At 47.3% G+C, this 17,390-nt stretch overlaps 1 protein-coding gene across 1 annotated transcript; it reads left to right on the top strand.

Annotated features, from left to right (window-relative positions):
* Positions 1 to 1,084: 1,084 nt before the first annotated feature.
* Positions 1,085 to 16,675, top strand: GABRE (gamma-aminobutyric acid type A receptor subunit epsilon). The gene is made up of 9 exons (XM_032397388.1): positions 1,085 to 1,140; positions 5,020 to 5,237; positions 5,678 to 5,745; positions 9,109 to 9,329; positions 10,043 to 10,125; positions 11,487 to 11,624; positions 15,609 to 15,761; positions 15,874 to 16,073; positions 16,355 to 16,675. Exons 1-9 carry the CDS (start codon positions 1,085 to 1,087, stop codon positions 16,673 to 16,675), a joined length of 1,458 nt encoding a protein of 485 aa, XP_032253279.1.
* The last annotated feature ends 715 nt before the right edge of the window (positions 16,676 to 17,390 follow it).

Genomic DNA, 17,390 nt, shown 5'->3' with positions numbered 1-17,390 from the left:
ATCATGAGGGTCTGGGTGACAAAGAGGAAGTCCAAGGATGCTTGAGACTCTTCACTATCCCCACTGAATGGGGGCACTGACCCTCACCCTCATGCCCACCCCCAGTGCTTTCTCACTTCTATTTCTGGCATGACTGAGAGTCGAGTCTCCAGAAAGTTTTGGCCAGCTAGTCTTGGAGAGTTTTCTGAGGTCCCAGATGGTCTCTCTCAGACCCAGGCCCCAGGGCTAAACCTGGATCCACACTGAGTCACTCATTGCCTCTCTGCGGTTAAGGGAAAGTGCTCCAGTGAATGCCTAGGCCTGGTCCTCTGTTGGTGGGTCCTTCCTTGCCCCCAAATACCTGAGAAACTGGCCTGTGTAGTAGCTCAGATCAGAGCTTGCTGGGAGAGACACACCTCCCCCCACCAAGTCTCTCTTCTTCCCCTGTGCCAAGGAAGGTACTCAACCAGCTTCCTTCGGATGCCCAGAGATGTACTCTGAAGGACTGGAAGGTCTGGAGTGAGGGTAGGGGAAATCTCAGAGGCCAGAAGACCTGGGGACGCAACAGGTGATAGGGGAGGGAGCCGAGGGCTGGAAGCCACAGTTTGATCCCGCGGTACGCTAGCGGACTGGAGGGATTCTATAAGGAGGCAGGAGCCCACCCAGTCCCCCATCTTGCCTAGCCGGGCCCAGTCTGTGGCCGCCCTCCCAGCCGCAGCCGCGGGCCTCCGGTTTCCCCTGCCTGGGGCCCGCGCCGCCAGCTCGCCTCTTCCTCCCTTTCCCCGTCCCCCGCCCGTGGCTGTCTGGCAGCGCTGCAGTCGTGGCGGCGGGGGGCGGGGGGCCTTGGTGACAGGGCTTCCTCCTCTTCTCCCTCCGCCTTCCTTCCGCCCCCCGCAAGCCTATCCACCCTACTCTCCGCAGCAGCAAACACGTCGTCGGAGATTTCCATCGGGGCTCAGGGGGCGGGGCCAAGGTGGGGGGCGCGGGGCGGGGCGAGTGGGAGGAGTGGAAGTTGGAGCCCAACAAAACCCTGCACACCGCGCTCGGTGCGGCCAGACCTTGCGCAGCGACTTCCGCACAGGTGGTCGCGCCGGTCCCCACCACGATGTTAACCAAAGTTCTCCTGATCCTCCTGGGCATGTCCATAATCCTTCCGTCTAGGTGAGTCTCCATCCCGGGACCCAGGAGCTCTCTGCGCCCAGCTCCCTCTCCCCTGGAGCTAGGCCAGCTCCCCGGACCCCCGCGCCCCTGCGTTCCTCAAGCGCCGCGCCCACCTTTTCCCAGGCCCTGCGCGAGCTAGCTGGATCCCGGGTCCCCGGGACGCGCTGCCAGCCTCCAACCCGCTCCCTCTAGGATGGGCACCCCAGACCCCTGAAGGAGCGCCCAGGAAGCAAGCCGGGACGCCTGTTCCCTGGCCGCTCCGGTCCTCAGACTCCCGCTCTCCAAAACCACGGCGACGGCCGGGGGGCACGAGCACGCTTCTCTCTCTCGGGGTCTTCAGTGGGAAGAAGCGAGTGGCCCGCGGGATGACCGACCAGCGTAGGCTTGTGCTTCTGAGGACTGGGGGAGACTTTGGGAAGGTGGCGTCCAGAAAGACTCTCGGGCTTGGGGAACGAAACTGCGCCTAAATGCTGGAGTGTCGGCTTGTGTGTCCTCTCATTTAAATTTCTTTTTCTGAGCGCCTACTAACTACCAGGCCAGATAACTCTGACTTTACTTGCTTCCCTTCCCGCCGCGTCTCTTGGTGCCAGTCCCAGGCGCTAGCCCCAATTTAGTCCAAGGATTCCCGCCCCAGTTATCCACCCCACTCCTCTCTGCCGCCAGCCTCCCCTTTCCTCCTTCATCCCCCCTCCCACCAGACACCCTGCTGGGTGTTGGGCTGACCAGAGCCTGAGGTCAGAGACTGTTATTCTCTGAGGTCTGAGGTTTGGGTCCTGGATTTCAATCCCCATCCCCTTTTCCAAAGGCTAACAACAGGTTTCCCTTGAGCAGCCAGCTTCCTTCACACTTTCTTCTGGCCCTGAGACTTTGCTAGGAAGGTTGTTCCCTGCACTTCTGACTTTATAGAGTGGGAGATGACTGCTTCATATTTTTGAGACGGTTTCCATTCCAGAAGTCTCCGTGGCACTGGGCTCCTGTCTTGCTTATCTGTTTTGGGGAGAGGGGAGATGGCTTCTCTCCTCACCCCAGAATGCTTTAGCTCCCCTGAAGAGCTCCCGGCTGGCTCACCGGTGTCCTGGGATGTGGGGGTTGGCCTCAGCAGGGGCTTGGCAAATATTTCTGAATGCGTGCTAGGAATTTCCAGCCATCCACATCCCTCCAGATATGAATTGAACTGTTTGGGAGAGCTGGCATGGGGTCTGGGAGTGGGGGCAGAAGGAAGCAGTAGGAGCAGGAAAAAAAAAAGAGCTGGGAAGAGGGGCTGTTGACATGGAAACTACCCTTCCAGTCCCCTGGAGTGGGTGGGGAGGGAAGGGCCAAGTAACTGGTGTTTAGACATTGTCAGCATGGCAACCCATGATGTCAGCAAAGAGCTGGAGGTGGCCTTGGGGTGTGTTGGCAAGGGCCACCTCAAACCAGGAAATCTTGCTCTGGTCCAGGCTCAGCCTCAAATGGTGGTGACTTTGGGCACAGCCCTTCCCCCAGGTGGGATTCAGTTTCTTCATCTGTAAGGTGAAAAAGAGGGCTGATTTGGGGGGAAAAAAACAACCCAGTGGGCCCCCTCCTAGAGCATTGCCAGTGCCCTCTTCCTCTCCTTCCCTCCCCCACGGTTAGTTGAAAGAGCATCCGCAGTAGTGGGAGGGGATGTGGAGTTTCAGCTCCATCTTGGACCATTGCATATAGAGGGATGTGAGTGCATGAAAAGGCCCCATGGAAAGATTCCCCTAGTCCAGTACATGAGTGTTTTTCAAGTTTTTATTATTTCTAGCCTTGAAAGGGGGCTTAATGGCTGGCTGAGGAAAGGTATGCAGGGTCAGCAGCTCCTTAACCTCAAGGATCCCAAGATGAGTGTGTTTGTTTTGTTTGTGTTTTACTGGCAAGTGCTGTAGAACTACAGCGACCTCAAGACCTTCTGATATCATTTTCATCGCAGACATAGTTTGGGAGCAGGGGGGCTTCAGTGGTCCCTGGGCTTTTGCTTGTTTGTTTACCCCTTGAACGTTGGGGCTCTTGTTGGCTTCAGACATTTGGGTGGTCTTGGCTGGCAGTGCCAGTCCTGATTGTGCCATGCTCCTAGCCACGTCACTCATTTTGCAGGGCGTCAGGCCTCTGTTCTCCCTCTGCCCCTCCAACAGTCAGAGGACTTGGGGGGAATGCCTCAGGGAGAGAGGACGTTTCTGCATGTGTTATTTGGAAATGGAAACTGCTTTTTCTCAAGCCCAGTTCTCCCCTTGCCCAGAGTGGGAATTAGCCACTTCAGACATGAGAAATGGCATAAATCTGGCACATCTGTATGCCAGTTAGGCAATTCTAAGAGCTTGTAATGCCGCAGGAAAATGCGTTTCGCTGCACAAGTTGTCTGTGGTCTGCACCACAGATACCTTGCCTATGTTGCTAGTCCTCTCCACCTACCCCCACAGGCTTCACCATGTGCCCCCACCCGGTACACTCTCCTACCCAAAGGAAACCATTCTCCTGCTTTACAACATCATAGGTTAATTTTGCTGAAGGTTTTTAAAAAGCTTTTAATTATAATTTTTTTCAAAGATATAGAAAAGTAGGGGGAACAATAAAGTGAAACCCCATGTACCCATCACCAGCCTCATTAATTACAAATTCATGACCACAGTTAATTTCTCTGTCCCCCACCCACTCTCTATTTCAGCTTAAATTATTCTAAAGCAAATCTCAGACATCATATCATTTCCTATGCAATTATTTTAGTATACATTTCTAGTCATAAGGACTCCAAACACATAATAAAATAACACTATTACACCAAAAATTTTAGAATAATTTTGTCATAGTGAAGAAACTATCCAGTCAGTGTTCAAATCTCCCTTATTGTGTCATAAATGTTTTTTGTTTTGTGTTTTAGTTTGCCTTTTGAAATCAGGATCCAAATAAGATCCATATATTAGCAGATTTTTATTAGCATTTTTATTTTTCAAAACAATTTTTTATTGAATTAGAACATATATGCAGAAAAGTACTCAAATCATTAGTGTGTAGCTGATGAGTTGTCAGAAAATGACCACACTGGTATCAATGCACCCACCTCAGGGACTAGAACATGACCAGAACCTCAGAAGCCCCCTGAAGCCCGCTTCCTCACTGCTTCCCAGCAAAAGTACCAGGACCCTAACTTCTAACACCATCCGTGAGTTTCATACATTGCCAGATGGCTTTTTAATTTTTTGTTTTATTTAATTTAATTCTTATTTTTTGGCTGGGGTGCATGGCTGTGGCATTCAGGCTGCACTCCAGTCGGCCATCTCTCCTGGATGACAGTCTCTGAGTAAAGGACTCCTGCCTTTTCTCAGTGCTCAGAGCTTCCCCTCATCCCTGGCCCCCAACTCCAAAGCAGTGAATAACACAAAAGCAAAGAAATGCAGAATATTCCCACGGTGTCCTAGCCCTCTATGAGAGAGGCTATTCTGGCTTTCTGGAGCATTTCTCAGCAATCCTGGCCCTCTGCCTGCCCATTTGCTCCCCAGTGGTGCTGGTCAGGCAGACTGGAGACCAGGGCTAGTAACGGCAGCTGGTTGGCCAAAGCTCATATACAAATACCCTCTTCATCTTACACTGAGAAGTTCTTTTAAAATCTTGAGCTTGGTTTTGTTATTGGGATATTTTTAAAATAAAGAATTACCATAAAGGAAGGATAGTATGGAAAGTGTCCAAAAAGCAGCAAGATTTAGAAGAAATTAACAAATATAATCTGTTACTAGCTCAAAATTTGCTGTTACCGGTCATTCTTTATGCCTTGGGATGCAGACTTATTTTGGTTTGCTTCTGTCCCAAAAGGCCTCAGCTGGGGCCCCTACAGAGTGGAGAACAGAGCTTCATTTTTTTTGTTTGTTTGGTTTTTTGTTCTAGGAGCGAAGAACCTCATGTTGAATCAGAAAATGGACCCTCTGCCCATGAGGATGTCTATGGGCCCCAGCCCCAGGCTCCGGAAAAGAAGCTCCTCTCTGAGGAAACAATGCCCACCCTTACTGGTCCCCATCGCAGACTTGGGAAACTGCCAGCAGCCACTCACATTCTGAACAGCATCCTGAACAACTATAACCACAAACTGCGCCCTAGCATAGGTGGTGAGTAGCAGAACATAGTTCTTCCCCTCCTGGAGCAGGAGGTTGAGGGCAGAGGTGTGGATAATGGGTGTGGGTATAGGTGACGGTGTCATGCACATGGGCAGGAACATCTGCTGTTGACCTGTCAGGTAAGAGATATCAACTCTAGTCTCAGCAGTGCTCTTGACCTTGGTCTAGACTTTTTTTTCTTTTCTCACCCTCAGTTTTTCCAACTATAAAATAAGATGAGTAGACTAGATGACTGACCTTCAAGGTATGTCCAGCTCTTAACAGTCTGTGAATTGGATCTTGCCATGGAAGAACAAAGAAAGAAATAGCACTGGATGTTGAAACCATGTCTCTAGTCCTCACCCATCTCCTTGTTCTCCCCTCTGACCATGCCCTCCCCTGTCCCTGCCCCTATTTGACACTTACTTCGGCCACGTCTGTCTCCTTTGCAGAAAAGCCCACTGTGGTCACTGTTGAGCTCTCTGTCAACACTCTTGGTCCTATCTCTATTCTGGACATGGTGAGTACTGATTTTTGATTACAGTGTCTTGTAGCCCAGAGAGCTGACCCATGGGCCCTTTCACATACTTGTTTTTTCTGCTCTGTGTCTAAGAGTTTTGTGGTTTTGGTTTTGGTTTTGTTTTGGAGAGGGGATATTATAACCAACACTGACTCTAGAAGGTGGGAAAAGGTAAGTCCCTTGTTGCCTGAAGGGGACTTTCAGAGTCCTGACCATATCTTCTAGTCTTTCATTCAAAATAAAAATAATAAAGCAACTTTAAACACCACAATGGAACTGCTCTTTTTTTCTGATAGTGATTTTTATAGATTTAAGTCTATAGTTACTAACTCTTGTTGTAAGACTGCTTCTCTCATTTCTCTTTCCTTTTCCATTACTATCATTCTAGTGTCAGGACTGTCCTCAGCCTCTCTTATCTCTCCTTGGAATATGCAAAATTCAAGGTTTCTGCCTACCCCAGTCTACCTACTGACCCAGTGGCCTCCCGTGTGATGTGCCTCCTGTAGGTCTGACCTGGCTTAAAGCGTGAAGTTCAACACCACACTTTAGTGGTCAAGGCCCTCCATGGCTGGAGCCAACCCAGAGCTCTGGTTTTATTTTTTTTTCCACCCCTTTAGAGACCACATGCTCTAGTCGCAGTAGAGTATGGGTATTACCAAATCACCTTGTACCTTTGAGTCTTTGTTCAAGCTATTTCCTGTTTGGAATGCCATTGCTCCAATTTTCTACTTGCCATAATCTTATCCTTCAGGGTCTATCTCTAATGGCATCTTCTCTGACCTCCACAACTATTAATTGCTCCCTTTGTACTCACACCACACTCCTTTCTTTGGGATTCAGATTTTTCTAGCTTATATCATAGTTGTTTACCTGATCTTCCCTACCTCATTGTATTGTAATTATGTGCTCTTTATCTGCCTTGTTCTCCTGATTATGGTTTCCTTGGTGTCAAGAACTCAGTATATGTTAACTGAGCAAATGAATTATGAAAGATGTACTATAGAAGTCGCTTTTTTTCCCTGATACCTAACAAGCCCAAGGGATACAGTCTAATAACTTAGCAGCCATGGCACAGAGCTCATGCAAAGAGGAGCCAACAACTTGATTTTCTTCGGCCAATAAAGTGCGGCTTTCACCTAGGCCAAGTGCCTTTAGAAGATGCCAAATACTCATGTGGTATTAAATTTCCCCCAAGAAGTCTGGTCTTTTACATATTTCCAAATAGTTCTTTAAAACTGTGGGAGTTCTCAGTTCTTGTACAGTCTACTTTTCCTTGGTAACACTGTGGAGTTTTGTATTTGGTAAGGAGGGAGTGTGTATCTCTCTCACGCAACCAATGAACAGGGCATACTTGTCTCCTTGGACCCTCATGACAGCCTATGGCAGGTAAGGCTGCCCCTGGGATCTTCATTTTACGTTTGAAGCAACTGAGCCTCTCAGCAAGCATTCTGTTACAGAAGGAGTGTGGTTGTTTGAAGAGAGTTCCTACACCCCTCAGCTAATCAGATGCTGCGTAGAGCATAGGATTAGTTCTTAGGGAGAGAAACCCGAGCCCATAGCATGGAGATTTAAATCAAATGTTTCTACCAGTTTCCTGGTTAAATTTTTGAAATATCTAGCCTGAGCCTAGAAGGCAGTGACCAGTCTGGGAATGATTGCCCATCGTAGCATCAACAGTTGCTAAGGCTTTTTGCTGTGATAATTGTTGCAAGCAATCCTAATTAAGCCAATTCCTTGACACTGAATTTTTAGAGTTTCAGCTGAGCTAAAAAAGATGTGCAACCCAAGCTCCCTTGTCAAACTGGGGAAAAATTGAACTGTTAGTTATCAGTTGCTGTGTAATGAATTTACAATTGGTATCTTGTTAAATAGAAATTAAATGCTCATTTGAAACACTAACATAGAGCAAGAGCACAGCATGCATGGATTGTGGAGGAAAGACTTCCCCTAGCTATAGTTCACATGGCCTAGGAATGAAGGAGGCTCCATAGGCCAAGTTGGAACTGCCAGCTACTTAGGACGGTAGAAACACTCTGAAGGCCACCTATGAAGGCTGGTGGGGCTGGGTGGAGCAGGGCTGGGGGCTTCCATTTGAATGGTAGTTAGGCTTTTTTCTGTCTGCTTCTCTGGACTACTCCAGGGAACCTTCTCAGTCTGGGAGGCTGGCTCCCAGCAATTGGGCAACGGCTCTCAACACCTCTTGGCCTAGGCGGCAAAGCCAAGCTTTCCCTTGAGGGCTCTACTGGCCTCTAAGCTGTAGGTTTCTGGTTGGTGTTCATTGTTTGATGCAAGATAACTCAGGAGAAAGACCTAGGGATTCTACAGGGGAAAATTGGACCTTGGTACCCAAACGGATTGTTGGTGCAAGTGAAATAAGCACTAGAGAGGGAAATCAGTGAAGGCCATCCCAGGGCAAGGTCATGGTAATGGTGCTCTGAGCATCAGAGTCAATATGCTGCCATTAGCTATTTGTGTGACTTTGGACAGGCCCTTTTCTCTCTGAGCCTCAGTTTCCCTACCTTTAAAGTAAAGGAAGTTGGGCTAGCCCTCAAGGTTCCCCCTTGGCCTAGTTCTGGCACTTGTTCTTCACACTACTTGCAATTCTATTGCAGTCTGTTTTTTACCCTTCAATACCAGTAGAGCAAACCTCTAGCTTCTCATGCTTCTTCCTATTAAACATCCTTCTCAATGTTTAACAGACAGTTTATGGGATAGATAATATCATCTGGAGACCAAATAATCACAGATATAGCTATGCTTATGCACACACACATTCAGAGGTCAGGTGCCCTTGTTTAAAATGAAAAACAAAACAAAACGATTATTCAAAAAACATGAGACTAAATACACACTTCTCAAAGCACTTCATTTTAAAATATGTCTGAAGAATGAAGGATTGAGGTTAATTAACACTTGTGCTCCCCAAATAAAACCTGAAAGGGGAAACTTCACCATATACAACCAAAGGTGTGTGTGTATTTGTAATGTTTAAGATGATTTTGAGTTGAAATCTTTGGTTTGCTATGGAAATGTGGAGGCTGAGAGGGTGTTAACCTGGCTGGAGTAATCTCATAACCCTACAAGGTAGTGGTGATGTGATGAGCCCAGCCCGCGCAATTAAGCCACCATTACCTGTCTGTTTCTAGATGAAATATGTCTTCCCTGATTGTTGTTTATCTGGGAATGTTCCCTTCTTTTGGGAATACCTGGAAATAGAAAACTCCTACAGCCTAATTCATGTTGTTTTCCTCTGTGCAAACCTAAGTAGGTTCCTATCTGCTCAATAGGCCCTTCACAGGATGGCATGAAAATACTCTTTGCCTGTACAGCTCTAGATGTGTGCTTTTCTGTCAATCCCACCAGGAACACACCATTGACATCACCTTCTGCCAGACCTGGTATGATGAACGCCTCCGTTACAATGGCAGCTTTGAGAGTTTTGTCCTTAATGGCAACATGGTGAGCCAGCTATGGATCCCAGACACCTTTTTTAGGAATTCTAAGAGGACTCAAGAGCATGTGATCACCATGCCCAGCCAGATGGTTCGCATCCACAAGGATGGCAAAGTGTTGTACACAATTAGGTATGTCAAGCCTCTGGAATATTACCTCTTGGGACTCTTTTTACCAAAGAATCATGGATATAGGTTTCATCCTGAATGATACTTCAAAGGGCCTTTCCAGCTTTGCTAGACCTTGAGCTCAACCCCTTCATGTATAGATACAGACACTAGCCCTCAAAATAGAAAGATTACCTAAGACCACACACCAAGTTCATGGCAGAGCTGGGACTGGTACCCAGTTATTTGGCTCCCAGTCCACAGGTTCCCCCCCCCACTAGAGTATGACTGCATTGCCTGGACAGTTCCATCCCAAGTGGGCACTGGATGTAAAGACACGTCCACGGTTGTGGAATTGTCCAAGTGGAGCAGCAACACAGCAGTTGGAAAGATACCTAAGAGCAGGCTGGACATTTGAATGTCTGGCAGGGGAAGGTTGTGTTATCAGTGGTATGAGGTGGGAAGGTGGTAGAGAGTGGGAGAATGTTAGCAAGTCCTGGAAGCTGGGATGGGTAAGAAACTAAAGCCCATCTAAATTGGTCCACACATTCCTCTGATGATGGAAACCAAAGTAGCCAGATACTTTCAAGCTGTTCTTCCTCTCTTTTTGTCTCTCCTTTGAGCTCTTTGTTTCAAATCCTACTGTTGCCACTCATTGGTGGTGGTCCCCTGGCCCAAGGTGGGTGGATACCTAAGTGCTCAGGGCCAGCCTAATGAGGCTCCTTTCTCCCTTCCAGGATGACCATTGATGCTGGATGTTTACTCCACATGCTCAAATTTCCAATGGATTCTCACTCTTGCCCTCTGTCTTTCTCTAGCTGTGAGTACCTTCTTAGGTCTCTGGGGCCCCAGAGTCATGCTGAGCCCCTTCTTTTTTCTCATCCTTGCCCTTTACATTTTTCTGCCTCTGCTTTTCTCTTAAGATGGTGCCAGATTTGCCCAGAGCCTCCTCATCCCTTTCCTGCTGACAATACTGTGTTGTTTCACCTGGACCTTGTGTTGGGTTCTTCCCTCTTCCTTCCATTCCATCTCAAGTCAGTCACCCACCTCTGAAGTGTAATTCAATATGTCTGCTCCTCTCCATCTCCACTGTCAGTACCTTGGCTTAGGTCTTTGCCATCTTCCACTTGGGCTTTCACAACATCTTCACTTTAAAACCAAACATGTCCAGAACTAAATACATTGTCTCCTCCCAACCTCTACCCCCAAAACAAATGTGTTGCTTCTGTGTTCACATTTGTCTCATTGAAAGGCACCATCAGCCACTCAGTTGTCCAAGCCAAGAACTTTGATGCTTCTTTCTCCATCACCTCCTACATCTAATCAATCAACACATCTTGTTGGTTTTCCCTCCTGAGTCTCTATTGATCCTATTTCTCTGCATTCTCACTGCCGCAGCTTTGATTCCTGCCTTCATTCATTTTATTGAGCCCAGATTCCTGCATTGGCCTCCCAAAACTGGTCTCCCTGTCAACAAGCCATCTTATATAATGACAAGGGTGACCTAGCTGAATCATCATCTAGACCAGTCATGTTTTAGCTTCAAATCCTCCCTGAACTGTGATGGATTAATTCCAAATTCCTTAGAATGACCCTCAAGGTACTTCCTTAACTGGTCCCTATTACCCATTCCTGTATGCTTCATCCAGCCTCTGTGAGCTAGCCATCCTGAACTTTTGGCATTTCCATAATCCATCAGGCATTTTCACCTTTCTACGCATAGAACGCACTCCCCACCCTTTCAGCCTCACCCATACAGAGAATATTTTACTTAGCTTTTAAGATTTATTGGAAATGTTACCTACTCTATGAAATCTTTGTTGGGTGTGTCCCCAAGTCGTCTTTCCCTCCTCTGTTTTTGCACTGTCCCATGGGTGGAGGTTTCTCAGCAATTTCAACAATTACAGAAGTATACTTACTATCTTACTGAATAAAATGTGAATGTTTGAGGGCAAGGCTCCTGCCTTGCTCATCTTTATATTTCCAGCACAGAGCCTGGTACTAAGGAATGCTCAGTAAATGCACGTACTGAATGGACTTCAACAATGAGGTAAGAGGGGCAAGGTCCCACAGCTGGTGAGGCCAGAGTCAGGACTCCAGGGCATTGCTCAGACTCCATGTTGGTGGAGACAGCTAGGCTTCCCAGTCTCACAGGACCCTCCTTCCCATGTTGCTTTACAGTTTCCTATCCTGAGAGTGAGATGATCTACAAATGGGAAGATTTCAAGTTTGAAATCAATGAGAAGAATTCCTGGAAGCTCTTTCAGTTTGATTTTACAGGAATGACCAACACTACTGAAACTATCTCAACCCCAGCTGGTACGTGTGCCTTTGAAACCAAGGCTAAACAGAGGCCCGGGGGGTGGTAGGGATGACTGGATGTGGCCATCCATACATATAAATGTGTGTAATCATCCCATGGAAATGTTGTAGAACATGACTCCTGTCTTGTAAATGCTAAGCACTTACAACTGTTTGCAGAGGAAACTGAGACTTTGTAACTACATCTCAGTCTCATCTGCAAAGAAGTAAGTGCTTTGCCAAATCCCTGAGAGGGTAGGTAAGTAGTTCAAGTTTTATTGCTGTCAGGATTTGCAACTAGCTTTGTCATGTAGACCCTTCAGTTTCTAGGTCTTTGTTACAACCAACCTGTTTGGATGACTTTGGGGAATGGAGCTCATGTGAGTTCTCCATACCCAGAACCAATTCAAGCTGGTTGAGTGGGAAACAAAGTTGGTCCTAATGGGAAGTGGAAGCTAGAGTTCTAAGGTCAGCTAGGTGAGGGCTGGGATAGTATGGGGGAAGTTTCAGCAGTTACAATTGCTACTGCATCAACGTTTATTTTAAAGAAGCAGCTCTAACAAGCACAGATTCCTGTCAAAACCTTCATGGTGGATGCAACATGGACATGGTGATCATTGGTTTTCTGACTTTGTCCCTAACAAGGACTAAAGGGGAGGATCCTGGATCTTTTCAATGTCAGCTTCCAATCAGATATGAGTGTCTTTGCTTGTGTTCCTAGGTGATCTCAATGAGACGCTAAGGTCCCAGAGCAGCCCTGGAAACCCTCTTCACATGTACTGACCAAGTCAGGGCAGTGGAGGCACTGCCCTCATCGTTTCCAGGATGCAGATGGAGCCAGTCACCCAACCAGCCATTTGCCATAGAACGAGTCTTGCTTTGCTTCTGTGTGGCTAGGCGGAAAATCTGCTTTGCTGCACTTACAGAGTTGGTCACTGGGTGAGGAATAGCTCATGCTCATCTGGCTAGAGCTTTGCTTGCACAGTACTAGGCAGGGACAGAGGGCTATTTTACAAATGCTTTTCTTTTTCTCAGGGTCTCTGGGTAAGCAGTTGTACTACCTTTGACTTGGGATCCTTGCTCTTCTGCCAGCTAACCATGGGCCTGCCTCTTGCCTTTCTGCACCTCAGTTTTCCCAGACAGGTGGGGACCCATCATCAAAAGCGGCAGAAGAGACAAGGCCCAGGGGCTTTCAAGTCACTAGTGGTTCCGTTTAGTAGATGGTTGTGCATTGTTTCAAAATGGTGCCCTAGTGACTACAAAGCCCCAGAGCCAGCATCATCACCAAAGCAATGACAATAGGTAAGCACCAGCCCTCCTTGGGAGAGAGGAGGGTTCTTGGGGGAAAAGGAGGAGGGCTTCTTTCTCTTCTGCTAGAGGCTAGTTGTTCTTGAATTATGCTTTCTCCAGTATCATAGTTCTCTTTGAGGCTGGTCCCAAACTCTTCCCATCAGCCTCTGGGCAGTTCTTTCTATCTGAAGCAGATTTATGTACCAGCTCCCAAGGGTTCAGAATGCGGTGGTAGCTTGCTACTTTGGTCACCTTGGGCCTTGAACCAGAGAATCTCTGCTTCAGAAGGCCTTCAGAGAGTGCAGCCCTGCCCCCAGTGAGTGAGTTAACTTTCACTGGTGGCTACTGAGACTCTGATGGAATCTTACCCATGATTAGGACTTCACTTTCTCACAAAGGAGATTCTTCCTTCTCTGGACAGCTCTGTCCCTCAGAAAACTCCCTGTTCATCTGAAATTGGAGTTTCTGGAACTCCTAACCTTTAGACCTAGTTATTTTTCCCTAGAACTACTGAACTTACGGTAAGCCCGGTCACTCTTCCATGGGGTCAACATTAAAGGACCAGTATTATGGTCCCAGTCCAGGGTCACAATCTTTTATAGACTCTAAAGTCTAGTTTCTTTTCCTTCTTGTTCTTCACAGCTTTGGGTCCACTCATTCTTCTAATCCCAGTCCTCTGGACACAGTCTATTAAATTATGTTCCTCTAACAGCACAGGGACCAACTCTGGTCTGGCCAAATGAGAGATGAGCAGAAGCATCTTTAATTTTTTTTGGGGGGGGTATTTTGCTTGGCTTTGACTTTGGCTCCTCAGCCCCAGATACATTTTTTTCCCTTACCCATGCTCCTTTATTCCTCAGGAATAAGAAATTATGTGTTAGTATCCTTCCCTCAGCTTTCAGAAACAAATTTCCATATCTTGACAAGTGGAGAAGGTTGTTCTTTGGCTGGAATAAATAAGATAAACATACAAAAAGCTGATAGGATAATAAATTTTGCAACAAGAACATATATTTTGCAGGGAGTGGTTGTAGCTAAATAGGGATGTCTTAAATTGCAGTCAAGACCCCAGGGCAAGAGAACTAAGAGCTTGGTAAATACATTCTGGCCAGTAGGCAAGTGTGAATGGTTCCTGCAGCAGCCCTGGGGGAGGAGTTCTATCCCCACAGTTACTACTCTGAATACAGATATTCCACTGACCCCAGGCCACATCCTTACCTTTTTCCAGAGAACTCTTGCCCTTTAAGTGTCAGTGCTACCAAGGTGAGTAAGAAAGGCTGCTCTTCTTGTTTAGCTCCAACATGCCTAAACCTGCTATGCAGGTGATCTACTTTCCAAAATAAGAGGACATGTGGACATGTTAGTGTTCTGGTCTGCTTTACCAAGCTATTGCTAGACAGTAGCAAGAGTCACTGAGCATCTGCTAAGTTCCAGCCCATGCTGGGCTTGGATAGGCAAGAGGCAAGCCACGGGGCTTACATGAGAGAATTAAACCCTGAAGGGGTTAAAAAGCCCACCTAACTCAAAGCCAAGGAATTTTATAGCACCATTTAGGTAGAAGTTTGGAATTTAGCTTCACTGAGGAGCCAAAATTTGCACTATCACAAACCCTATGTGATGTTGAAAATAAAATGGGAGTTTCTGGGCTCAGGAAAGCCCCCAGAATCTCTGGGGTCATGATGAGAACGCAGAGTGTTTGGGATGAGTGTGTCAGAATATAAGGCAACATGAAAGGTATAATAGAAGATGCCACCTAGAGATGTAGGTTTTCATTAGGTACTATAAGAGCCATCATTATATAGGGGAAGAAACAACATCAAGGACATGATGCCCCAATTTTCACTTTCAGCTAATTCTTCTATTTTCTTGAAACATTCAGTTTGGATTAGGGTAATAAACTAGGAACAGGGAGTCTAGGTTTTGGATATTGGTGAAAATATGCAAGCCATCTCAGGGAATCTGAGAGTGTATGGGATTAGCTTACAGGAAGGTGTGTGTGTTTGCATGTGTGTGTGTAAGATGTCAGTTGGAGCCAGGCCATGGTGGGCCTTTAGTGTCAGGTTAGAGTATGCATTTGATTCTATAGCTGTTGTGGAATAGGGAACCACCAGAGGTTTGGGATGGGCAAGTGATTTCTTTTGGCTTTTGATACAACAGTGCTAACTAAAGCACTTTACCAGCATATGAATGAATAGGAAGGAGGCCAAATGGATTCTGTGCTTCCCCCACCACAGCACAGGCCACTCTCGGTTTATTCCCTGAGAGTATACATTGTAGAGGCCAGTAGTGCGTGTGTCAGGCTATGATTCTACGGACTATATATGGCACCTTAATGGATGTGAAGGTCCCAGGCTTCCATCTGGACACTAGCTGTGTGGTCCTGATACCTAGAGGGCTAACTGATTTTTTCACTTTCATCTTACACTTCTGCCACCCTCAGAAGACAGACACTGGGTGTGGGGCAGTGGGCTGAGAAAGAAGCAATGAGGTTTCTGGCCTTGGCTTAGCTCTTAACTGACCATGGGTCTTGCAATGAGTCTCCTCTCTGGGTTTCTTCTGATTCTCTGTATATGGCACTGGAATAATGTGCTTCTATCTTAGGACTGTGGTGTGGATCCCATGAGCTGAACAAGACCCTTAATGTGCATGTCCTATCTGGGGGAGACCCTCATGTCGGTGCTGTAATGAAGTGGTATTTTTTATGTCTTCCAGGTGATTTCATGGTCATGACGCTTTTCTTCAATGTGAGCAGGCGGTTTGGCTTTGTAGCCTTTCAAAACTATGTCCCTTCTTCTGTGACCACAATGCTCTCCTGGGTTTCCTTTTGGATCAAGAAAGACTCTGCTCCAGCCAGGACCTCTTTAGGTAAGTGGGTAATACATACAAATGGGCACAGAATTGCCTTCTCAAGGGTCCTTTCAGCAGTGTAATATATGGATCGGTAGCTGAGCCCACCTCCACTACTGTGCTTTCACAGGAATAACCTCTGTACTCACCATGACCACACTGGGCACATTTTCCCGTAAGAATTTCCCACGTGTCTCCTATATCACAGCCTTGGATTTCTATATTGCCATCTGCTTCGTCTTTTGCTTCTGTGCTCTGATGGAGTTTGCTGTGCTCAACTTTCTGACCTACAACCGGATGAAACCCCGTGCTTCTCTAAAACTTCGCCATGTATGACCTGGGTATGGGAGTGGTGGCAAGCTTTTGGAGTGTGGAGGCATGCAAGTGAGGGCACTAGGACTCATGGCACATGGATGGCCAGTTCACCAAGTGATGGGGGTGGGGAACCTGAAGTTGGTGGGAGAGTTGAATAAACTTTTTGATGTCATGCTGGGAATGGGGGGGGGAGTCAAAAAACAGTGTGCCAAGGATAGAACCTCCAGAAACCTTGGGACAACACCTAGACTTGATTCATCTTTGACTTTTCCCACTTCTTTCCTTGTCCGTTTTAGCCACATATTCATGCCCGTGCCCACGAGCATCCAGAAGCTTTTGTGTGCCAGATCGAAGACTCTGAAGAGAATGATGGAGAGGAGGGTCCATCTTGTCCAGCTCAGCAGTCTCTCAGCCGAGATACCATCCAGAGCCCTGGTGGTTGTTGCAAGTGGTGCAAGAAGGACTTCTGCGTGGCTCCCAGTTGTGAGGGCAGTATCTGGCAAAAGGGCCGCCTCTTCATCCACATCTACCGCCTGGATAACTACTCACGAGTTGTTTTCCCAGTGACCTTCTTCTTCTTCAATGTGCTTTACTGGCTTGTTTGCCTTAACTTGTAGGTGCCAGCTGGTACCCTGTGGGCAGCCTCCCCAGTTCCCCAGGAGGTCCCACAGCCCTTGTCAAGGGAGTCAGAGGAAAGCAACAGCAGCAGGAGGAGCAACAAGGGAGTGTCTTTCCTTCCCCATTCCCCAAATACAAGCCTGAATAGAATTGTTCTTTGCTGGCCCTCTCCCCTACCTGGCCCATTCACTGACTCTCCATTGCAGTCCATTTCAAGTAAAATGGTCCACCTCTCTATTACTCAAGGGGCATTAATGATGTTCAGGCTTAAATATCACAGGCTGTCAGTGACTAGCTCCCTAAGACTGTGCCCATGTATGAGTAGGTTAGCTATCTCCCAGTGCTGATACCCACTGCCTTTTTCCAGAAACAATACTGCCTTTGTGGTGCTCCAGGCCCAGCTCTGGCCTCAGCCTCAAAGTGCATAGACCAGCTGCTTGCCTGTTCCTGACATCTCCTTAAAATGTTGGGCAGCAGTGTAAAGGGGAAGGGGACCCTAGTCCTTAGATCAGATTATTATATTCTTGGTTTTGTCTTCCTGCCCTCCCTTCCCCTGCAGATAGACACTGGTATTATACTTTTAGGAGGAAGGGAGCCAGCAATTGAGCCTCTTTGGGATAGTATCTCCCTCTGCTGCTGTGCCCACCTCCTTCTCCCCCGACCCTCACGTCCATCCCTCATCTGCACTACAAATTCAATGCCTTGCATCCATTG

This window comes from Phoca vitulina, unplaced genomic scaffold (genome assembly GCF_004348235.1).
Source record: "Phoca vitulina isolate PV1807 unplaced genomic scaffold, GSC_HSeal_1.0 scaffold99, whole genome shotgun sequence".
In the NCBI taxonomy this organism is placed as follows: domain Eukaryota; kingdom Metazoa; phylum Chordata; class Mammalia; order Carnivora; family Phocidae; genus Phoca; species Phoca vitulina.
Note: the sequence above shows the minus strand (reverse complement) of the source record. Positions and strands in the feature narration are given on the sequence as shown.